This window comes from Chlamydotis macqueenii, chromosome 7, assembly GCF_036417535.1.
Source record: "Chlamydotis macqueenii isolate bChlMac1 chromosome 7, bChlMac1.mat, whole genome shotgun sequence".
In the NCBI taxonomy this organism is placed as follows: Eukaryota; Metazoa; Chordata; class Aves; order Otidiformes; family Otididae; genus Chlamydotis; species Chlamydotis macqueenii.
The window spans coordinates 6,141,913-6,167,553 of NC_141562.1; the positions used below are offsets into that span (position 1 = coordinate 6,141,913).

The following is a 25,641-nucleotide window of genomic DNA, read 5'->3' on the forward strand; positions in this document are numbered from 1 at the left end:
GAGGGAACTGGCGGATGAAGTTGCCAAGCCACTGGCTATCGTATTTGAGAAGTCGTGGCGGTCTGGTGAGGTCCCCGATGACTGGAAGAGAGGGAACATGACCCCAATTTTTAAAAAGGGGAATAAGGAAGACCCAGGTAACTACAGGCCGGTCAGCCTCACCTCTGTGCCTGGCAAGGTCATGGAGCAGATTCTCCTGGAAACCATGCTAAGGCACATGGAGAGCAAGGAGGTGGTTGGTGACAGCCAACATGGCTTCACCAAGGGCAGATCATGCCTGACCAATTTGGTGGCCTTCTATGACGGGGTGACGGCATCGGTGGACAAGGGACGAGCAACTGACATCATCTACCTGGACTTGCGCAAAGCTTTTGACGCTGTCCCGCATGACATCCTTCTCTCTAAACTAGAGAGACATGGGTTTGATGGACGGACCACTCGGTGGATAAGGAGTTGGCTGGATGGCCGCACTCAGAGAGTGGTGGTCAACGGCTCAATGTCCATGTGGAGACCGGTCACGAGTGGCATCACTCAGGGGTCCGTGCTGGGCCCGGCCCTGTTCAACATCTTTGTCGGCGACATGGACAGTGGGATAGAGTGCACCCTCAGCAAGTTCGCCAACAACACCAAGTTGTGTGGTGCTGTCAACATGCTGGAAGGGAGGGATGCCATCCAGAGGGACCTGGACAGGCTGGAGAGGTGGGCCCGTGCCAACCTCATGAAGTTCAACCAGGCCAAGTGCAAGGTCCTGCACCTGGGTCATGGCAATCCCAGGCACAAATACAGGCTGGGCGGAGAATGGATTGAGAGCAGCCCTGAGGAGAAGGACTTGGGAGTGCTGGTGGATGAGAAGCTTAACATGAGCAGGCAATGCGCCCTTGCGGCCCAGAAGGCCAACCGCATCCTGAGCTGCATCAAGAGAAGCGTGGCCAGCAGGTCGAGGGAGGTGATTCTGCCCCTCTACTCTGCCCTGGTGAGACCCCACCTGGAGTACTGTGTCCAGTTCTGGAGCCCCCAACACAAGAAGGACATGGACCAGTTGGAGAAGGTCCAGAGGAGGGCCACGAAGATGATAAAAGGGCTGGAGCACCTCTCTTATGAGGACAGGCTGAGAGAGTTGGGGCTGTTCAGCCTGCAGAAGAGGAGGCTCCGGGGAGACCTGATAGCGGTCTTCCAGTACCTCAAGGGGGCCTACAAGAAAGATGGGGAGAGGCTGTTTAGTAGGGCCTGTTGCGATAGGACGAGAGGTAATGGTTTTAAAATAGAGGGGGGTAGATTTAGATTAGATATTAGGAAAAAATTTTTTATGATGCGAGTTATAGAACACTGGCACAGGTTGCCCAGAAGGGTGGTGGAGGCCCCATCCCTGGAAACGTTCAAGGCCAGGCTGGATGAGGCTCTGAGCAACCTGACCTAGTCAGGGATGTCCCTGCTTCTTGCAGGGGGGTTGGACTAGATGGCCTTTGAAGGTCCCTTCCAACCCTAACCATTCTATGATTCTATGATTCTAAATTGCAGATGTTTATAGATCAAGGTTTAATTTCAGATGGCTAATATTGTTTTCAGGAAGAAACATGTTTTCTAGAAGAAAATCTAGCAGACCTAAGTAGTGACAATGGTTCTGCAAATCAGATGCTCTTAGTAAAGGATTCAAGATTTAATATTTCTGAAAGTCTACTAATTTTGAGGCCTTGAGCAGCAGTGGCAACACTGGGTGTATTGGTATAGCTGAACTGTGGGAAATAGAAAATATAGCTCATCTTGTAATATTTTCTGAGGGACACAGAAACAGAAATGGTTTGGTTTGAAAAACATCTTAAGAATGTATACAATTTGCTGCTTTGAACATAAAAGCACGTTTTTTCTTCTGCTCTTGAAGAAGAACCTCCCAGTCATTCAATAAATGCACATTAGGAAGACGTAAAGCAAGTGTTGTAAATCCAGCAGAAGTACAGCCTTCTTGATATTAATGATCTGTTTTCTAATTCACTGCTTTATCATTTTCAAGCTTTTAATTCTATTTGAGAAGGTACACAGATTCTCTGCTTAAGTAAACTAAGCCACTTGGGTTTAGGATTTTTTCCCCTTCTAGAATTGTTGCTGATGGGGTACTTTGTTGGGGAAAAAAGATACAAGATGTTGTTAAAAATGTCCTGAATTCACTGAGAGCTCTGCCACTGTCTTCCACAGGCCTTGAAAGACACATCCAAGAAATAGCTATATGCAAAGCTTGGTACCTAAAACATCCTGTGATTGGGAAACATCCAGAATGGAATCAGAGAATTCCTGACTCAAATGATAAAACCAGCTAAAGTAAAAGCTGTCAATTACAATGTACCTGTTATCTTGCACACATCTGCAGGACAGCTCTGAGTGCAGGCGTACACCCAGGTCGACTGGTTGATGGTTATTGCCACTTGGTTGATCTTGTGTAAAACAAGCAATGCCACAGTCATTCTGTATTAATCATCATTCCTAATCTATGTGGATTTCTCAAAAGCTGTTGTTAAGAATGAGTGTTACCTTTGCTGGGAATCTTGGCAGGAAGAACAGTTATGAAACGAGTTTGGACACCTAATTATGCTCTCATCATAACCCTACATTAGCAAATGAGTTGAGGCGTACTGTTAGGCCTGAGTGGGGAGGCATGCACTGCTGTCACCCCGTTGTCCCTATTCTGTGGTTAAACAGACTGCATGAGTTTCCAGGGCTCCTTAGTCCTGCGCTTTTCAGTACTGCTGAATCCAGACAGAGATGAATGATATTCAAATCACAAGGGTTGCGCAGGATGAATGAGAGCCCTCTGTATCATATAAAGGGGTTGCTAAACACTGAATGAGACAAGTCAGACTGGAAAATCTGTCTAGCATTTGAAGGACTGATCATAGGCTCACTCTGGTTTTGCACCATGGCCTTTAAATAGTAATAATACTGTAAGTTTACTTTACTTTGAAATAATTATAAAGCAATAATTTTTATAACCTACACATAAAAGTTTTATTGGGGCACTGTACACAAACCAGTTTGTGTGGTTGCAGTTTTATATATATTCTCTATATGGTTGGATTACAGCTACAAACATCTGCTTACTTTTTGTGAGATGGAACGCTGTATTTTATATTTCCAGAACATATTCCTATCAAAAACCTACTGGATGTTTGGTTAGTATTTTTCAAAGTTAGTACAGTATTTGGAGTTAAGTGTTTAGGTCCTATGGTAGATTCTGGTACTTGATTATGGATGTCTCAAGTCAAGCCAGATCCATAACATACGACAAAACCCAAGTACTTCATTAGCTCTAATTCAGTTCTCAGCTTCTTCCTTAAGAAATAGGAGGTGTTTTGCTGTTTTCTGAGAAATAAGATCATAATGATTGCTTCGGTCTGTCAGTTCTTTAAGGCTTTGGAATTGTTTTTCTAGTGCCATTACAGTTCCAAAGTGTCTATGCAGAGAGGTTATTAGCAAACAAAATAAATGTTTCAGACTCATGGCTCCCCTTGGAAGGGAGCAAAGTATCAAAGTGAAGTAATGTGAGCTGTAACATGCTGCAAGGAGAAAGGAAGCACAAAAGAACAGCAGGGAAATTGTAGAATGAGGCAATTGAATAATTAATGTAAATAGGCTAATTGCTAATGTGAAATGAGCTTTCTTATTCTTTTACAATACATTGTCCTTCTTGACTGCTTTTTAACTGGAAGCTATATTCTACAGATTAGGCATGTTCTAAAGATAGAAGGCAGCAATGTTTCTGAACAACTATTGTAGACACTAAAAATGAGAGGTAATAAAGAGCATGTGACCACAAAGGGAAAACACATTTGATGAAGTGTTAATGGTTTCATGGATACAAACAGATCAAGTGCAGTGCCCATACAGTGCACTGCTAGTCAAAGATTTTAAAAAAAAAAAAAAGTCCTTTCAAGTTCAAGTTTGTGCCAGACAATTCTTTGCATTTGTGAAGAATACACATCAGCTTTTTCACAGAGTTTACTTCCAGGTGAATTTACCAATCTCTTAATGAAAAAATATTTTGCTATTGAAAATCAAATTGCTTTACATTCTGAAGACTTCTTGTTCCTGATATTTAAAACAGTTTAAGATTTTCTTCTCCATGTGCTACTATTAGAGCATGCCATAGTGAGCAATTATGATTATTAAGCCATTGCAGTAGCTTAACGTATTTACCTGTAATTTTACATTACAGTTCTGTGTTCTATCTCCTTATTGAACTGGACTGTGTGTGAGTGCACATCTCTATTCCTGCAGCTCCTTCAGTCAGGCTTTCTTTATCACATTGCATAAAACAAAAAGGAGAGGTGGTCCTGAACAGAAAGCTCTGCTGTTAGTGTTGGGAGATAAGGAATCGTTTATAAAAATCAAGTGATATAAAAGCATGAGTTATTTGGAAGAAATCATATATAAAGACTTAAAACTGACCAATTTTAAATAAAATAAGGAATGTTAGATTCAAGTAAAAAGCCCTGCCATCTAAAAAGGTTGTTTATGCTAAGACTGGAAGAAGTTATGATGACTGTTTATGGTGACCAAAGCAAACGCAGAAGGCCTTGTTCATCTGTCCAGCAGCCTGAATCCAAGCTATTATTCCCTTTTACATACATTGTAGTCTGTTCCTTACGTGCTGGATCATGCTTTCTCCTTTCGGTGTCGATTGTACTGTGTTCATTGGTTAGTTTATCCATGCACAAGGTGCACTTAGACATCGGTCACTACCAGCACAAGAAGCTGAAGCACATTCAGCTCACAGGGCATATCCTTAAACGCTGTATCTGGATGTTTCCCAGCCATCTCTGCTAGCATACCATAGGTGTCCTGTGTAGAACCTTGAATTGCTGATATCCTGCTATTGTTAGTCCATATCTAACTGTTTATCAGCCGTGCCTCCAGCTCTTGTTCCTTTGCCTGCACACTGACAATAACATGCCTTCTATTTTACCAACTTCCACATATTTTATTCAGCTTACACTAGACTAAGTTATATTTATTATTTTATCTGCAGTATTTCCTGTATAAAGCACAGCAAATACTTGCAGACTCAAGGTCAGAAAATTTTACTGGTTTCCCAGCAGATGGCCTTCTTACTGGTCCTTCTGTCTTGCTATGTAAAGTATTGAAACCGCAGTCCTATTGATCCAGCCTCAAGGCAAAAGATTACAAGTTATTAGTTTGACAGCTCCTTTGAAATAATGCTATTTTCCTGATAAGCAAACACAGCTCTCTCAAACAGGATATCAGCAGGTATGGTGTGTAGTCTTGCAGGGGGGAAAAGCATGCAACTGCGCAAAATTATTTTGCTGGTTTAGCGAAACTCCGGCGCACCTGGTTAGAAGCAGATTGTGACACTTAAACTGCTTTCACCACAGGAGATAAACAGTAGGGGATTGTATGAAAACAAAGGGAAGAGATTTCTGCAACTCTGTAGGCAGCTAACCTGTATGTGCAACTTCACTGTATGACACTGGCATGGAGGCAGAATGAGGTGGAGTGTGGGGAACATAAATTTGCCCTTCCCCTACAAAAGTTAAGGGTATGACAGTTCCCCCTTTCTTCCCTCTTGGATTTCAGAAAGGCCAGTTCTTCCTTCTTGTCCTGGCCTTTCAGTGAATGGGACTGTCAAATCACACACTCACGAATCTTTTTAAGAGGCAGAACTCCAGAAGAACTACACTGATTAACACTGACTCTGACGGGATCATACCCTACCTCGCTATCCAGTATTAGCACCTGTAATATAATACACAATAATTCTTAGTGCGTGATAGAGAGGACTCAGATGTAAATTATATATAATTTCATGGAACATTCTGCCACTGCTGTTACTACTGCTTCTCACTATTAAACACAGCATGGGTCTTTCATGAGTGCATGTGGCTGTTGTAAATTCATTCCAGTTTGCTTGATAAAAAGAATCTTTTGTACTTGAAGTAAGCTGCAAATATTTATAGATATTTCAGTCCAAGAGACAAGAAAGTAATAGTCCATTAGTCATGAGACAGAGCTCCCTCTCCTATTTTCTCTCTTAACCATGCTGCTGTTTATAGGGTGGAGATGGAAGATTTGAGAGCCAAGATGGTGGTAGCAACAAATGGTTCTGCACACTTACTGTATGTGTCCAGTTGCTCTTATCGTGTAAACTGTAATAGTTCCATTCATGAAATGTAGCATAAATGAAGGACTCTTAGTTCCAGACTTTGTATTAGAAATCTAGTAAAAAATTCTGTTTGTTTCTATTTGTAACTTTTTCAGAGCCTCAAATGAAGCCATTTCTGCTTACTATGAAGTGGCTTCAAACACCTAATTCAGATTATCCTGCTGTGAGTTTGAGCATAGCTGCTAGCTCACTTACCTTAATTCCAGTGCTGGTAGGAAATGAGACTATTTAGTGGCTTTTTCTTTGTGACTTAACTGAGAACTGGGTCAAACCCTAGAGGATGTCCAGAACTGGATAACTGTAAGAGCTGTGCACAGTTGGTACACTGCCACTCATTAGGTGTGAAGTTTTTGCTATCCCAGTGTTACTCTCATTTGACTTTCAACAGTGCTTCAGTGTCTGGTTCAGTTTATTGAGTGATTAAAGGTAACTTTTTCCCGTGAGGAACTGTAACTAAATTAATATGCAAGAATGTTGCAAGCAGCTACAAAGCACTGTAATTAACAAAGTTAGCTTGAAGTTCCCACATCTAGCCAACTCTGTGAGAAGAAGAATTAGTTATCAATATTATCCCTAAATTTATTTTCCTTTGAGCTTGATAAAGTAGTACAGTTTCTTAAGTAACTTCAGAAAATACCATAATCAAACTGATTTGTAGAAATCTTTCTGGAACTGCTATTTTCATCTGAATATGTGAAAATACTCCAGATATAATATGATTTAAATTTGTATCCCTTTTAGCAATAAAAATTCCAATGATGACTTGATTAAAAAACATGTAGAGAGATTTCTTCTAAACTCAGTGATGTCATCTGGAAGATTCTCACAGATGTAAATAGATTTCAAATTTGACTGCTAATTTACCTAAAAAATGTATGCATTCTTAAACGTTACATAACTGGAATATATTTGAGGCAAAACCATTTTCCTTCACCTATGAAAAAAAGCATGAAAAGCAAAGAACACAGTATATTTTTTCTGTTTAGTTGTCTCTTGTAACACCAGCTGTAAAATTTTAATTCCAGGGCTCCATGTTTATCATGACTTTTATTTTTCTCCTTCTATTGAGTGAGCTCTGTTGAAACTGTGATTTACTATTACAGATGTCATTTAGGTCTATGGAAAATGTATCTTGACGGCTTCTTCAACACATTTGAGATTATAGTGATCTAGATAAGATATAAGATATATGTGCTTTTGAAGACCATCATGGACACATGCATGTATTTGTATGCATGTATAGTTTTCCTACTTTTTGGATCTATTAATCTCATTATAAAAAGAAGGATTGGTTAGTTATTTTTGAGCGTGGGATATAATTTTGTTAATAACCAAGGGGTGTTTTATTATTTAAAAACAAATCGAGAGTGCATTCAGCTGCTTTTCTTCAGTCTAATTCACAATCAAGAATATTATCATTAAAGCCTCCTGAAAAGTTTTTACACCTTAGAGCCACAAATTGTTGTGATGATTGCAGAGCCAATTGTGCTACATAATTGCCATTATCAGCTGATAGCTACTCAGTATATTCATAATAGTGTGTCAAATTGGCTGTAAACTGTGGATCAAATTCATAACAATAGTTTAGGTTCTTCCTGAAATTAATAGTTTCATGCTGGGAGCATACAGCAACCCTCAGCTATGTCATAAGGTACAAGGAAACATACCCTGGGAAGAGAGAAGCTAGAGCTTACTGCATCCTAGTGCCGATGCCGTAGGTGGTCCCTACCCACCTGAATGAGCCTTTGAGTGCCTTTCTAGGGCTGATGTAGAACGGACCCCAGAATCAAAAAGTCAGCTCTCGTTGCTGGTGGAGCTGGAGGTCGAATTAGAGGTTTAATGAGTCTTGTAAGATGCAATGAAGAATCAAAATCTAACTTCCATATACTCAGATAAAAGGCAAATTAAAATTAAAATACTATAGCTACATCAATACGAATCAGTATCAATATAAAAAGGGCAGTGGAAAACATTAGCACCTCTAGCAAATTAGCAGCTTGTCAGGGCTGTAATGTGATATTTTGTTTACTATCATGTAGCTCAATTAACTTCTAGACATTTCAGTGCCCGTTCATTGGGCAAATGCTCTTACAGTGAGACCACTAAATTAATGAAGTTGAATTCCTAATGCATTCCCAGTATACTGAATGACAAATCAATACTAGCATAAAATACAGCCATTTAAACTAGCAATGTACCAGGAAGACTCCTGAAGAAGGCTCTGAACATTCCTAATGCTCAAAAATATGATCAACCTAGATAGCACCTCTCTGTCATTAATCAGTAGAACTGCAAAACCTTTCCCACACAGCCGTGCATTTTGCATTACGCTGTTCAAGATGTTTGTTTGCAGAAATTTGACCTTTGCATAAAACTTACTAAGTATGGATATATATGAAGAGATTTGGTTTTCAGTTTACATACAAGCAGATTTTTAGTATCTCATAGTCCTTACTCATGTCAAAATTATACTTCTCTGTTTCACAGTAGTAATTGTGAAGCTTGTTTGTTTTAGGTAGTACTGCAAGTTAACTGCCTTCATAGAAAGTAATTTAAGTATTTATTTAGTATTATTTCTGCTGCAGACATGCATAATACAGAAAACTATTTGGATCCACAGAAGTATTAGTGACATCTGCTAGTTTAAAGCCAATCCAGTTCTCTTCCTTTTTACACCACTAGCATCTGCATGTTCTGCAGATGTTCTTTGGATGTGCTTTCATTCAGTACATCTCACTTATTTTTTTTTAAGTTTTATTCTAAATAGGATTAGAGCATATTTCCTGTTTGCCTGAAGCTGAAATCTATATTTTTGGTTGCTTTGTTGCACTCAAATAAAATATGTCAACCCTCTAATAAAGACAGTAACTTCAGCTTCTAAGTCCAAATTGGGCTTTATCTTAATTCACCAAAATTGTAAAAAAACTTAGTATGTATTGAAGATATTCTTAAATGTACTTTGTTTTTGTAATGAAGAAATTCTACTGCTTTTATACAAGACTAATTGACAAGCTTTATGGCAATGTGGGGAAGGAAAGAATGCCTGAGAATTACTCCTTTATTTTTTTTTTTTTTCCTAAAGATAAGCTTAAGAAAGCGGCACTGCTGGTTTTCTGAGTTTTAACCATTAAGAATTTCAGGCTTTTTATAATTTAGCTCATGCCTGAATATGCTAGTTTTCCCTCCTGGTTTTTTTTTTTTTTTGTATGGTTCTTGTATGGCAAACCGGAGAACTTGCACTCAATTCTGATCCTAGTGCCTTGAGTGTTTAAAATGTCCAGTGATTGACAATTTTGAATTGCAAATAATTTCTACTTTTATATGAATATTTCTTTAAATTCTTTTTTTTTTTTTTAAAGGAGCCTTTGAGTCAAGAAAGAATTCCCCCCAACCTCACAAACTTTTCTCAGTTTCAGTGTGTTCAGAACTGTACCCCCAACACTCCTTCAGCCAGGCTCTTTGAAACCATGTCTCTGTGGGAATGTCATCCCAGCCAATGCTGTTTCGTCGTAGCGCTTTTCCATGCATTGTCCTTGTCTTTGGTCCATATATTCACGCTGGAGTGTCATCTGGCAGTGTTGCCTCAGAATGGGTGGTACAAAGCCAGGAAGAGACTACCTTTAACTAATTCTTTTAGTTTGCCTTTTTACAGAAATCTAAAGTAAACAAAAATCTCACTGTGGTCTTTACTTTGTTTTGTGCAATTGGTTTGATAAAAGCTCAGTCTTCCATGTTTTTTCATGTCTATGCTGCCCTCAGAAGTATTTAGGAGGAACAAGGACTTACGATGGCTGGAGCTACGAGGACATAAATAGATCCCAGGAGGGCTTTTGCTCTTTCATCCTCTCCTCGTGCAGATCAGCTTTCTCATCTTTTTCCTTAATTTAGATCTCATTTGCAGACCAGAAGATTTTCTCTCTCATTTTCAAACTCAGCAGAATTTGAGGATTTAAATGAGAAGTAACAAGGTGAGTAATGTAAACAAGTGAAGTGGTTAAGAAGTGCTTGCAAATGATGCCCACAGGCTAGAATTTCCTTTTATTTTTCCTCTGTTGCTTGCAAGACCAAGACTGAACAAATGCAAATATTTTTGTCTGCCTGGAGAGAGGATGGTGAATACTGGCCACTAACCTTCTAAAAAACTGCCATGCTTTTCAATTTTCACACAAAACACAAGATCAGTGACTACTGTACCAGAACAGATCTATTTCTTTTTGCTGGACCAGGATCAGAGCTTAAACCAGCTTCTTTGCTCTACAGCGGTTTTGTATTACACCACTGTACTATTTCTAGCCCTGTCAGGCTGCTCTAGTGAGGTATTTCTGTGTGCTTTACTGATTAAGCAAATTTTAATATTTCAGAAGGTACAGTAAGGCCTTAATATCTACTTTGCATATGTTGCATCACACACCTATCACAAAAGTTTATTGATAGTCTGGATAGTTGGCTATCTTTCTCATACATAATAGAAATAAAAATTCAATCCCATCTGTATTGTAAGGAGGTGAACACATCCTACAGGAATAATATTTGTAACAAAGTTCCCTACATGGATTAATGTACTGATATTTTCTCAAAGCATGTTTATTTCTTATTTAGAGTTTGAAGACATCCGCAATATGCTTATTTTCTGTGCTACCTGCAGGAAATATCAACTGCCTTTAACAACATCTAAAATGCTTATATAGGCCTGGAAGTATTTACTGATGTTTTAAAATTTTTATCAAAAAAAACCCAAAACAAAACAATTTTCTTATTTTCCAATCATCCTATCAGCAAAGAAAAAACATAATTATCAAGAATATTTGTACTGTTTATATAAGGCATCCTATTTAGATGCTAGGAACCTCCTTGTTGTTGATATTCCATTGACTTTACTAGAACGTAATTTACTCAGTGAAAACAATACAAAATTGAATATTTTTTCTCCTAAAATTCCATCAATTTGCTGATGGTACATAGTAATCTATACACAGAGAACACAGTTTGAGAAACTGCTGAAAATGGAATGGTTAACTGTTACATTTTTTTTAAATGAGCTTCTTCTCAGAAGCTGTTAAGATGAGAAAACTCACAAAAATTAAAGGGTAATAGCAGAGGTTTAATGCAGGGATTTCAGGTGAGAAGAGCTCATCTCTAAAGAAAAAAAATCAAGAATTATATATATGAGATAAAAGGTTAAAGGTCTTTTTTGCTGCCTTTTCTCCTCTGACAGGTGACAATTAATAATGTATAAAGAGAAGAGAGAGATTGAAGTCTTTGTTTTCCTCCTGGCTAATTCATTCTATAGGCTAATCTGAAAGGAAGGAAAGAAAGAAACCAACACTACGCTTTGAGGAGACATTAACAGCGAAATTTATAGCTCTATTATACCAGTGGTGTATTCAGGCATGTAACGCAAACGCCTATCTTTTATGTGCTGCGCTGCTTGTTAGTGAATATGGTGTAAATATTTTGACAGTGCGTATAAAGGGTTTTTACTGTATTTGGTAGTTTGGATATAGAATGAACTTTAAAGGAGACAATTAAGGGGTATATTTTCTGCAGAGTGCATAGGGAATTAACTGTGAGCCACACTGGCAGCAATGGATGTAGCACAGCTGATTTTCTGTAAACCTGTAGGAAAATACCCATAATAACTGCATTACTCGTTTAGACAGGATTTTTCAAAGATTCCCAGGGGAGTAAGGCACCCATTTCCTCCAGAATTTCAGTAGGTTTTTAATTGCTTTAAGAAATCTCAGCCTTAGGGAATTAAAGCTTCTGATGTTTGAGTTTTCTTTATTCTAATAACTGATTTATCCTGACAGAACAGAGAGATTAATCTATATTATTTTAAAAAACCCCAAAAACAACAACAACAACAAGAAACCCCAAACAACAACAACAAAAACCAGACCCCGCAAACAACAAAACAGGCCTATATTTTTTTTCATATGATGCTCCTTCTTGGTGAATTTCTCCTGTGTATAGAGGCTCAAGATAGTCCTATGCACCACGTAAGTCTTCAAGGAGAGCTTGTTCAGGGCATGGTGCATTATCAGTGTGCCTCATCCTTGCCTGAAGGGATCTCTTGCCATCAGAAAAACATTATTCCTCTGGGCCTTGGTTTTCTGTACATGTCTGTACATAGCCCAGAGCTTACCTTCCATAATGAGCAAGGCGCACTGGGGTGGTAGCTGAGATTCACTGATGTGTTGTTTCCCAGTCCTGCGTATATCTTAAACCTACCAGGATGGCTACAAAGGAGAGTAACGGTGAAGAATGGGTAATGGACTCTTGCTCACCTTTGAACAGCACAGATTTATCTTAGGTATGCTGCTGCATGCATTGCTCCTGAGCTTGTGCAGAATAAAGGGTGGTAAATGTGGAACAAAGAAAAGTTTCTGCAGAGGCTCCCTAACCAGTGTTGCTTTGCTTTGCCTGTGCACCTCAGAGGAGGCTGGTGCCATACTGACCACTGAGTACTCAGTGACATGGCCAGTGTATTTCAAATGTGCATTTTACCTGTTGATTTCTAAATACATCCCAGCTTTGTCTCCCATTGCAGTTCTATGCAGACATGTAGATTTTAGTTTGTTTACTCATATTTTAGGGTTTTCTTTTTGTCACCTATTGGACATCTTTTCTCTATTATCAGTACAGTGGCCTGTACCCTCTTACTTAGCAATATTGTGGATACTGGATGCTTAGCAATATCTGTGGATGCTAGGACTTTGAAATCAGATTACCAACATGCAGCACAGCATTAAATATCTACATTCTCACCAGCTGTAAGGAGGAAAAGCATTTCATAGGAACTCAGCACCTCTTGGCTCTTGGGCTCTTGCCATGACACTTGTGCCCAGATTTAGGAAAAAACCCAGTCATTGTGCTGGTTGTTTTGGGTTTTTTTTTTTTTTGTTTGGTTGTTTTACTTAAAACAAAACAAAACAAAAAAACCCAACACAAACCCTGTCCATTTATTTTGATGCCTAAATGGGAGCAGAACTCTTTTGAAGATCTAGTCCCACGTGAGTTTATCCTGCATTAACAGCAGATGGTGAATAGCTTCAACAGCTTTGTTTCTATTACCAGCCATCTTTGATTTACTCCCTTGCTTTGCTTTTCAGTCTTTATTGCTTCTGTTCTGAAATAGCAGAGGCAGAGCTATTGTTATCTCTCAGCCATAGCTTTTTTCACACAATGCTATTGATCTCTTCTTTCACTATTTGTTTTGTCGCACTATCCAAAGAAGTATTGTGACTAAAAGGAAGGAGAGGATGAAACCTTTTGAATAGAGTGGCACACTGTAAAATCCTATTGCTGCAAGTATTTGTGCATGTATTTAGTTGTGCATGCTACTCCTGCTGTAAATGCCGGAGGAATTACAAGGTAGGACCTAGATATGTACGTTATCCTTTGGCTATTTCAGTTGAAGATCACTCCATAAACCACCATAACTGATAACAATGTTCTTTAAATTGTACGTGACATTGGTCTCATGGATAACATAAAGCATTCATTCTAAACATCATAGTTTTGTAGATTAATTGTGTCCTTCCCAATTAACCACCATAAGTATGTTCAGTCAGCTTAAGAGTCTACATATAGACTTGCACCTGTGGAAGAGAATTGAAAAAGTCAACCTGAGGAAACTATTGCTTTGAGTGATGTAGAGACTGCTTTTCCTTGAGAGCATAAACTATAGCTGTTCTAGTTCTTGCACTGCAGGGAAGCAATCACTTCATCTTCCCTGTTTTTATGCATCTGATCTTTGTGTGGTTAAAGGAACTGGATTTTTCACCTTCTCCTAGACCAGAGCTGACTTCTAGTGTCATGCATTCCAATGTTTGTTTCAAGCCTTTGCTGTCCCACCTTATTATGGGATCTAAAAAAGGTCAGATATATTCTAAACCTTAGTTCTCCAGCTTCATTCTTCATCTTAGCTTTTGTTTGTTCCTCATGTATATCTTCCTTTGCTGTGGGCTCTGAAATCTATGCCCCCCTCCATGAGGCTCATAGGTGAGTGTTCTTACTGGCTGTTCTTGCACAGTGGTTTGTGTTAATGCTGGCATGCTAACACAGGCTGTTAGCTCTTCTGAAACCATGCTGCCTGCAGTTGGATTAATCTGTCCTGAATTTCTGGTTACTTTTCTGATTATTTCTTTCAAAACCGATTGCCGTTATTCGTGATTTGGCCCCAAGTAGGTTGAGTCTTTACTTCCAACTACATTATTCTTGTTATTATAATGATGTAGGCAGAAAAACCTATGACATATTTTCCTCTCTTCAAACCAGAACTTTTCTGTTTTGATTAGAAATACCCAAGACCCTAAAATCTATTCTATACAAATTTATTTTCAAGCTTTTATAGTGATTTGTTCTGAAATTTGTTTCAGTTTTTTTTACGAGGTGAGGTATAACCCAAATTTTGACTCTTAAATTAAGTCTCAGAGGAAATTTATTTGGAAATTTTTGGAGAATTCACTTGTTCGTTTCCCTTTGGGAAAACATTTTGTTCCAAATGGTATAGTTATAGTAGTATATCTGTCTAGCTCAATTTTTTGGTTCCAAAGAATTGAAGGGATTGGCTGGTGCTTAGCAAACTGGTACTTCGAACACTTGTGCCATTTTGTCACTGTCTTTTAAATTACTGTTTAGATCTGCCTGTATAATTGGACAAATATAGTCTTGTACATTATTTGGGAGTTATCTGCTAACTCCTCGTAAATCCTTGTGTTTACTCATTTATTTATTATTTACACTTGCTCTAGGTGACATGTGTCTGTATGACCTTTAGCATGTGAGTTATTCATGTAATGATTGCCAGGAATATTTGTATTCATATGGGCTTTGATCTAATCCCATTGAAAACAAAAGAGATACTGGTATTGGCTTCTCTGTGTTTGAGATCCTGCTCCTAATTTTGATTGGTGACCTAAATCACACACTTCCCCAGTTAGATGTCTTAAGTTGTATAAACAGGATGAGTCTCCTTCCTCTTCATTGATTACCTGTGAATATTCATAATTGTTCAACGAATCAATTTTGCATGAAATAGAAGGCTTTTCATAATGGTCATGACAGCACTTTTGGCACAAATGCTCTTATTAATATTTATTCATGCCAGTATTCGTGACGCTTTCGCTCTGCAAGTAAAACCTCATGCACTGGAGTGTTTGAGATCAAGCTAATGAAAAAATATGAAAAGAGAAAACATCGGCTAAGCAAATAGCTCCTATTGCAGAAGGGTAAATGACTGCTTCTGGGCTGTGTTTATACCTGCTGTCCCTCTAATCTTAGTCGACCTCCTGGCATATATAAATGCACATATACATATTAAAAATATATAGATCATTAAAGGCCAAATTATATTTACATATTGACATTGTTATTAGATGTGGTACATTAGACCACTAGTAGACTACAACAATGGACTTCTCGTTTATAGTCTTCCCTTCTTGACAAAGTTTATCAGCTTTTCTAGTTTGGATTTATGCTTATTATGGCATTCACTTAGTAAATATTTATGTATTTCACCTCTTGAATTTCACTCAAGGATGTATGTAGGATAATGCTGAGAGAAGAGTGGGAAGATGAAGTGTCATTGCTTAATATTTCAGAATAGCATTTTCTGCTATTGAGGCTGCTGTAAACTTGGAAGGCAGCATTGAGATTTCTTAGCTGTGCCCACTAAATTCATAATGGGCTCTGAAGTTCCCACGTGAGCTTAGTATACTCCAAATGTTAGAATGTTCTTTTTCCTTTTTGGAAGATTGGTGACCATCAAAAGCACATAATTACAACAAAAATGTTAAAACTTGTCTATCATCTACAAATTGTCATTACAGGCACTGTATTTTAAAATGAAGCTGTTAATTAGGAACATGTCAGTTGATGATGAATGTCCTGTGATTTCAAATAACTGTCTTCCAAAATGTTTTTCTCTTGCTAAGAATCCAAAATGTTAATATGTATAAGCATTGCAAAGCTAGCAAGTTTAAAGTGGACACGTAGATGCACATAACATGACAGATGCATGGAGTGAATTTGGGAGGCAGGGGGCTAAAACTCAAGCCAGCTGACAGGATTTCCATGCTTTCAAGAGGAGTTAGTTACACCTTTGATCCTCTCCCAGTCAAAACCCTACTGCTCTTTTACAGTTTATAACAGACAACAGCAGTTTCTATACTCTGAGAGAAATTATATCAGGCATGACAGGTAGAAGAAGTTTCATAGGGTAGCTAACTGCTGTCCAAATACTCTGCTGTGTATTTGGCCACATGATGTGATAAAACGATGATACTGATGATAGATTGATTAATTGTGAAGTATTTATTCAAATGACTGATTTGCAAAGTTGTGCTTATGTGAAAGGATTACTGCTTTTGATACAGTGCTGCTTTACACAAAGTGAAGATGTTGCCTTTTTTCTTTTTTTTAAGAGATTAGCAAGAATTAGACAGAGGGGAAAATTAGCTTTCAAAGCATCAGTGTTTTCTTTTCCAGATAATATTTCCAATTAATATCCTAACCAGCACAAATAAGAGCGTCTGTGATTCTAAACCTCTTAGTAGAGCCTTGGGAACCAAAGTTTCTTGACTTCAGTGCAAACAATTTTAAATGTTCATGTAGGGGTTTCACAGATGTTGTTTATTTCTCTACAGCCATCTCAGGAGCGAGCAGTGCCACTTTTTTTCAAGTTGTCTTGAGAACAGTATAATGTTTTTTTAAAGGGTAGAGGGAGACTTTCATCGCTGCAATCTCCACCTACTGAAGAATTGAACCAGTGAAAAATAAAATAACTGTGAGGCAGAGAGAGGGAGGAGGTGGTGGGGAGAGATGGTTTCTCATGAGCTGTTAACAGAATCAGGAGAGAAAAAGGGAAGAAAGCAGCTGGCTGATAATTTATTACACCATCTTTAGCAGAAAAGAGAATTAAAACAGAAAAGAACTTGGCCGTGAGCAATGTAGCATTTCTCACCTACTCAATGATATAAAGTGCCCAGAACAAAAATAAGGTCTGGCAAAGAAGATAGCATCATGTGGAAGCCTGCAGTGTTTTAGCTCTACTGGTGGGAGTTGAGAGCAGGTGAAAGGATTGTTTAGCGTTAAACTAATCGATGCTAAATTAATTTCATATTATATGCCTGATAGTGATGGTTGTTCAAACCCTAGAAATATCATAAGAATAATGTTCTCCATATAATACAAACCCTCTTCTTTTCACAACTCTCTGTTTTTGCAAACCCTCTATTTTTATAGGTGCTAAATTGTCTAGGCCACCTCATTCCCTAGCAGGGCTGCATAACAGTTCTGACACTGCTTACAGAAGGCCTCCCTGTACCAGCACCCAGTTCCTATCCCAAAACTTACCAGCATGGTAATCAAGAATTACAGTATAAATATTGATTATTTGGATTAATGTGGTATTTGCTGGTGATGGAACTGTTTAGGTTTTCCTGTATCCTTGAATGTTCTGAGCTTGTTAGTGTGGCTTATCTGCGTGTATTTCTAGCAGAGATTTGTCAAGGAAGTAGGCATCATAATCACTAATAAAACCTTTCATTGTATAATTAAATTAAGGCAATTTGAGAGAAGACTGGATATTTGCCTTAACAGTGTGATTTCAGAATAATTTTTTTGTGTATAATTCTTGGCATGTGGCACCTGGTATTGGGATCTAGTGATACAGCTTCACGTAATATGCTGTATCATATGGATTCATATTAGTACTATCTTTTCATTTGAACAGAGTTCAAGAATTTCTAAAAATTCATCTTGGAATTCCTCCAATAAAACTGTTTTTAGTTTTGCAAAGTGCATTACTTGCCACTGTTGGCTGACCAGTTGCATGCTGTTTCTAAACTAATGCCTATGTTTGCATGTTTATTGTCTGTTTATTTATTTGTGTGGTGCAAAAATGATGTAATAACATCCTCCAGAAAAAACAGCTGTAGGTCACTCAGCAGAGTATATATGCTCGTGTTTGTTATCAGTACTGAGAATATTTCAGTGGGGGCCTCTGAACCCCACTGAGATTGAACCTTTGTCATGTTCGTCATTGTACCAACTAAAACTGTAAAAGGAATTCATTGCCTCAAAGTAGACAAAAACGGAAACAAGGTGATGTTTTTCTATCTTTCCTAGCATCACACAATGCTTGCTTTTAGGGCCTAGATCTCCTCAGTCCCTTCCTGTGGGGAAGGCATAGTTTTCCTTGTGGACTTAATTAGAGGATCCCAAACTTTGGTCTTTCAGGTAGGCCCCTCTTTGCATGGTTATTATTACACTAAAACAATGTAACTTTTCAGTATTGGACTCCGTGGAACTCTCACTAGGACATGTGTCGGATTCTACAATGACAAGCAGTTCCATTAAATACTACATGTATTGTTTTGAGAAAGTTTAGCTTCACGGAGAGTAATTTTGGAACATGTACATATATTATTTATTGACGTTTGTGCCATGTTCACATTCAGGATGGCCTAATTCAACATCTGTTCCCGATTAAACTGAGCATCTGGTATTTCACAGATAATTATGAGACATGAGCTTACCATCATCAAGGCCTACCAGACAAATTGGAAGCAGGCTCTCTAGATGGATGGTAAGACCTGGTTCAGTGCTGGTGCAATTCTGTTCACGACTTTTATGTGGGATGTGATCAGAATAGCGTTTATCTATTTTACCCTGTTTGCAAGCAGAAGTACCAGCAACTTCAGTGTTGTGTCCTAGGATCAGAAAGAAAAAGACAGATGAAGATTTTTCCAACATAGAAGCATAAAATGGGAAAGTTCTCCTGTTAAACTTTTCTCTTTTCTGAAAATCTGAATTTGTGATCCTTCTTTTCCCCTGTCAAGTAAGTTCGTCATACAGCAAAGGAATGAATTCACCTATAAAACAACTGCTTGGTGACTAGGATATGGGGAGATTTTGTTCCCTAATTGAATTTGTCCAGAGAAGTAAATTAGCTCATACAGAAAATGACCACAGGATGACTGTTATGTACTGCAAGAAACCCCAACTAATTTTGTCTTCTTTTGTCCCAGAGCAAGGTGCATAACTCATTATTGCTCATTGTGAATTGTAAAGACAAGCTCACTTCTGGTCAACAAATGCAATATTCAATCTTTTCTTTCTGTTGGTACTCTATTTAGCTCATGGCTACAGTTTGTAACTAGAGGAGACTATTTCTCTGATATTAAGCCTGAAAGGTCCCAGAAGGAAAAGACTATCATCTTTGTTTCTTGTTTTCCTCTTTGACAATGTTCCCCAGAAATGCAAACCCGTGAATAAGCAATCTAACATACTCATCTCTGTTAGCAGCTCTGTTAGTTGTAGGGTTTGATTTCTTTGTGCTCCAATTTATCTAGATGGATCTATGGATGTTTGTGTGTATGGATGTACAAAAGCAGACAAATGCTTTTTTCTCCTGGCACTTGCTTAATGTTCCTTCTTTAGGACCTATAAAACAGTTGTAAGGCAACACAGTCAGAAGTACTGCAATACAATTGCAAATATCAGCAATGTATTGCAAATTCAAATTGAACCGCCAAACCATGCCAGTCTGCTAAATGCTCACTTGTGCAGAATTCACTGGTCTGACAGGCTGGTTGTATTCATGCACTTCTTTTGAAAAAGCAGTGTGGATGGAAAAAAACAATTCTTAATCAGATATTAAAAAGCATATCCCACCAGACTCCATCAGAATTCTTACAGCTATCCTTTGGAAGCAAATAGCATAAACATTACCTCCATAGCTCTAACTCTTCCTATAAAAATTTCAATCTTGAAAAGTCATGTCATTTTAATTTCACTTCTGCTCTGTATTTGTTGCATTTTATTTACTCTAATAGACCTGTTATCTGTATAACCATAGGTTTTTTTTCTTGCCAGGTATTATCAGCCGCCAGGAGGCAGAAGAATTGTTGATGAATAAATCTGAAGGAACATTCCTGGTGCGAGTCAGTGAGAAAATCTGGGGCTACGCGTTGTCTTATCGCCAGCAAAGTGGGTTCAAACACTTCCTCGTTGATGCTTCAGGGGATTTCTACAGCTTCTTGGGGGTAGATCCAAACCGACATGCAACACTGACAGATCTTATTGATTTTCACAAGGTAACACTTGCTAGGTGGAGATCAATAACTGAGTGGAATGGATTAATAATTTAAAGAGGAACCATGTAATTTGAAACCACACTGGAATGTAGAAGCAACCATAGTGGGGAAAAGAATAGATGTATATATTCTACAGTAAACCTAGCTGTAACGTTTATAGTTTGTGTGTGTCTTCTGTTGCAGTGAGCCAGAAGGCTTTTCCCCTTCTTTCAAAGGCTTCAGCATGTATTTGTGTCCCCTTCTAAGCAGATTTGTACACAATGCATGCTCTTCTGAGCTAAAAATGCACTAATAAGGGCTGACAGAGCTAACACTTTTGGAGCCTGTCTGCTGTGCAAAATGGGATTGGAAATACCATAGAAAGGTCTTTCAATGGTATTTCAGCATTTTTCGACCTTTGTGTGAGGGCTGTAACGTGCAAAAGCAAAAGAGTGTGCCCTGCAGTAAAGAAGGGAACATGGAGGGATTCTTTTTTAGGGATGTGCTAAGGCTCATTCCTTTTAATCCAAAACAATCTTATCAGAGTAATTTATTACTAGTCTTTGACTTTAGATGGGTTTGAATTACTTTGCCTCTAACTTGTTTCATGTTCCCAGACTGTGACTAAGCAGTAGCAGTTTCTGATCATGTAGGTTGTTTTCATCATCTTGCATCTCTCCCCATCTTCATTAGTTGTAATTCTGCTTTCTTCTTAGCCACCCTTATAATTTCTCTTCATTGTCTCTTTTCTAGCTCTTTCCTTTTTTATCTTATTCTCACTCTTGTCTCAAACTAATTCTGTTAATTTTTTGCTCCTCCTTTTCTTCACAGCTTTTATTTTTTTCAGTATTCAGTCTCACAGACACTAAGTGGAGATTATTTTTCTTGTAATTTCCTTTCTCTTTTAAATCTTTCTTTCATTTCAGCTAGTTTGTAACATCTCTTCAGTCAAACCTGCACCCTGTTTCTTCCAGCTGTAATCCTTACATTTCAGTTTTTAAGTCCCCAAACAAACAAACAAAATATCAAGAGCAGAAAATCCCAAACTCATTCAGGTTCACGGAAAGAGATTAATTTGTTCTCAAAGTTAGATTTTTGTTGGTCTCCTCTCCCTCACCTTCTTTCTCCCATCTTAGCTACTGGCATGTGTGCACACAGAGATGGCTTTATTTTAAGATCAAATAAAAAGTTAAGACAAAGGAGGCTTGCCTTAGTGTCCCTCACAGATCACTATGAAGTTTTATTTCCACAAATTTTATTTCCACGTGGGAGGATAGTAGGTGTCACATTTGACCAAAAAATACCTCCTCCTCTAATTTGATTAAATTCTCTTTCAATGGCCATCTTGGAAGCCAGAACCTCCCACACCCTTCTTCCTCTATACCAGTTTTTATTGCCTAGCGTGACATTATATGGTATGGCATATACTTTTGTCCAGTTTGGGTCAACCAGCTGGGCCGTGTTCCCTGCCAGCTCCTCACTTCTATCCAGCTGACTCACTGCCAACAGGGTCTGAGTGGGAAAAATAGAAAATCTTGATGCTATGCAAGCTCTGATCTGCAATAGCCAAAACGTTTGTGTGTTATCAACGCTTTTTTTTAGCCACGAATTCAAAACACACCACCATACAGACTGCTGTGAAGAAAGTTAACTTCATCCCAGCCAGACCCAGTACAATTGGAAAAAGTCTAACCAGGGCCTTGTCAGAGAAAGAAAAGCACGCATACAACACCTCAAATGCAGATTATCAGGCATTGGGTATAGGAGCTCTGGCTACAGTAGTATCCCCTGTACTAGTATGCTGCTCCTGGAGACGGGCCATGGTGACAACCAATTCCAACCACCTCTGCTCCAGCTCTGTTCCTATATTTTCATCATAGCTCATCCTAGGCAATCACTGTACTGGAAACACATCTGTTTACAGACAGCTGTAGGGCACTTGTCAGAAGCAGAATAGCTTTTAGTTCCTGACATTTAAAAACAACAACAACAAAAAAGATGTTTTCTTAACTGTCCCCTGATAATAGTTAATAGCTTCCCCTGTAGTAAGCCTGTCAGAGAAATTGGTTCACCTTTAAGTCACCACACAATTCTCTTTTAGTTGTCTAGCTTACCGGCTATATTAAACTAGTCTCTTTGGCAACCACTTCAGGAGACATCCTGTCTCTCGCATGGTTTTCTTTGAAGCTTTTCTGCCTGCCCTTGCTGGTGAAGTATATTGTCAAGTGTCCCAAAGCCTTCTGGTAACCAGCTATGCAATCGTTATGTAAATGGTTGTGTTGCAGGCACACTTTCTTTTGCAGCTATTGCTGTACTGTTTGGAAAAGTTGCTGCTTCCTTGGGACTATTTTTGGCAAGAGTAAGTATACTTTCCCACCCCAAAAGTTGCATGGACTTCTCTTTGAGGGTCCTTTTCACTTTCAGTCAAAATAAGCAGGGCTGGCATAACTACTTTTTTAGTTGCTTATATTTATTCACCTAAAACTGCTTCATTTTGATTAAAAAAAAAAATTAAGCAGAGATCACTCAGGCAACTCAGCTGGCAGATACAAGGGGGTTGTAACTGTTAGCTGGAAGAATAAACGTCTTACACAAGAGGGTATGAGTGTGCCTTTTCGCTTATTACTATTTGCATTTAAATACTGTGTGGAAAGCAGCAATAACACAGCCAAGGTAGTTGCTAAATCTTTGTATTCACTTCCTCATAACCTTCTCAAAAGCATTTAGTTTGAGTAGTAACTTTGTGAACTTATCCTCAGTCTGACATAGTGATTGGGAAGGAACCACAACTGGGAGCCTGTGTGTGTTCTGAGGAAATCAGGCACCAAATTGCCATTGAATTTCAAAAGAAATTAGATACATTTTGAAAATGTTAGGCCTATGTATAGATTCATAACTTGGATCTAAACTTTCAGATGAAGGATTGCTGTTTTAGTCAATATAATTCTGGATTCTGGTGGATTTTGGTGCACCTATAAATCTTAAACTTCTACGAAAATAAAAATGTACTATCATTACTCTAGGAATAAGTGTAAAGATCAAGTTCTCTACTTTTCCAGTAATTTTTTTTTTTTATTCACTTTGATAATAAATTCCTGGAATGACAGACTTGACATGTTGGTATTTAATTCATGAGAATAGGTGCTATTTGTAAAGATTGTCTTTACCCTAGCAAGGTTGATATCTTTCATCTCTCTATAATCAGTCAGAAAGCTGTTACCGTTGTGTGTGAGCACTCAACATTGAGCTCTTGCTCGGTATGCCTGGGGAAGCTTCCTTCATCCCAATGACTATGGGAGTAGCATAGTAGGGCTGGCATATGTCTGTTAAATTAATCCTTGAGAACATCCTTTATAGACATCTAGGCATTTGTAGGTGTTTTTCTTGAGTAGCGTAGCAACTTGCAGGTAGTGCAAATCACAGCCTTTTTTTTTGTACACCAGCTATTTGATTTTAGTATTTGATACTAGCACAAGTTACTAGTGGCACAAGTACAAGATAAACAAAGCATGAAGAAAATGAATAGTTGATAGGATCTCTTTGTGGATCTGTACTTATTTTATCAATTTTTTATTCATAATGGGTTACTAATTACAGTGGGGTGGTGGTCTTTATTGCTATAAGTTGCTTTTCTTAGAAGACAGGGAAAGGTTTAAGACATCTATAAATGACAATTTAATTGGTTTTATCTTTCTAGGAAGAAATCATCACATCCTCAGGTGGGGAGTTACTACTGGAGCCATGTGGACAGCAGAAGAATCCACCAGACTACAGCCCTTTATTTGAATAACTGAGCCAGGACTAACAGGAATGCATTCTGGATAGCTGCAGTAATAGATAGCTACAAAAGTAAACACTGAAAAGTAGTTAACAAACTTCCAAAGCCACTATTTTTGTGGCCAAAAAGTATCCTCATTAGATCCTGGTTTGCATCTGAATTATCATCATTATTCATATTGCTAACATTTTAAAGGTGAGAAATTACTGGCAAATTACAAATGAGGAGTATTCCCAGAAATTATTAAAGAGGTTGTGGCCAATTGCACTGAATGCTAAGTTCTTATCTTAATTTCCTTAATGTCTGAGATTGAAAATGCAAAATGCAGGAAGAAGTATGGGTGGGAGCTGTTTATAAAGTACTACATGAAGTACCAATATTGGGGGCAGATTCTTTTTTTTCCAAAGCAATGTTTGTCAGTTTCTGTTGACAATCTCATTACTTAATGGTGCACTTTTGATAACAAGAGAAGCAGTCTTAAAATGTCCTTTGCAGTCTGTGATTGCTTAAATGGTTAGGTGTAGCTGGAAACTTGCCGTTGTGCTTTTGAATTCAGTCCTACAAAGTTCACCACAGCAGAGACAGAATAAGGTCATTCACATTTTATTTACAATTTCATGCAGTCCAACAGCCTTGAAAAGAATTTTACTCCCGTAAAGGAAGTGGTCAGTTTATTCTAAACTAGTTAGTCAAATGAAAGCAGTTTGATTTGCGGCAGCAACAACCCCTTGGTATGTTTTCTGCTTTCTGATGTTCGAGATACATGCTGAAGATTCTTAGCTTTACTTTGGTTATAGGACAAGATATTTTCCTTAGCTGAGCTATGAGTGAAAGGGGGCGGTATATTTATCCCTACAAAAGGTACAGCTAATTACATTATGATCATGCTATTTCATGTTTAAAAAAAGATGCACACAATGTGGTCTTGATCTATTTGTTATACATACTAAAACCCATGAAAATGACTCGTAGCCTAGATCTATGGAGCAGTTGCTTAGTGTTTGGACTATTAAAAAAATATATATATATATCTCATCACAGCAGTTAATTTGCCCTCCTGAAATTTGTGTCTTAGCAGTCCTTGCACTCTGGGCTGTCACACGGTATAGATGTAGTCCTGCATTGTTTCACTGGTAAGCTGTATACTACTGAGGCAGCCAGCTCAGGAAATGGAGCAAGATAGTTGCAGAACTGTTACTATTACCTTCCTGTGCTCCTTGTTCTGTTCCCATGAATGGCCAGATACAAACTGCTGAGTACAGAAGTGTTCTTTTCAGCTCCAAAAATTGATTTTGCAGGGCAGTATTTCAAGTAACCGGATTGTAACAGTTTTGTATGCAACTGATTTGTTTCAAGAGTGAAGTGAGCCATGAGGGAAGTAGTTGTGTATCTACTGGTTAGTCTTGTGGTCATGCCTTTAATAGGCAGTTTCTCAGTACTTTTTTTCATATATGATGTGTATTTTCAGATGTAGAGTGGACCAATCCATATGTGTTACTATACCTCCATGGTTAATTTTTTCCCGGGAATCTCTGAACACATCGGAAAGGCACACTGAGTGTATTTCTATATGCTACTGCTTTGGGAAGTCTCTGATTCTCCATGTGATTCCA

General features: G+C 38.3%; 1 protein-coding gene across 1 annotated transcript in view; it reads left to right on the top strand.

Annotated features, from left to right (window-relative positions):
• Positions 1-24,361, top strand: part of SH2D4B (SH2 domain containing 4B) — a 66,706-nt gene extending 42,345 nt beyond the window's left edge. The window contains exons 7-8 of the mRNA XM_086752379.1: positions 20,051-20,271; positions 23,948-24,361. Coding sequence (XP_086608505.1) covers positions 20,051-20,271; positions 23,948-24,040 — 314 coding nt within the window. The 3' untranslated portion in view covers positions 24,041-24,361. The remainder of the gene's footprint in view (positions 1-20,050; positions 20,272-23,947) is intronic.
• Positions 24,362-25,641: the final 1,280 nt, after the last annotated feature.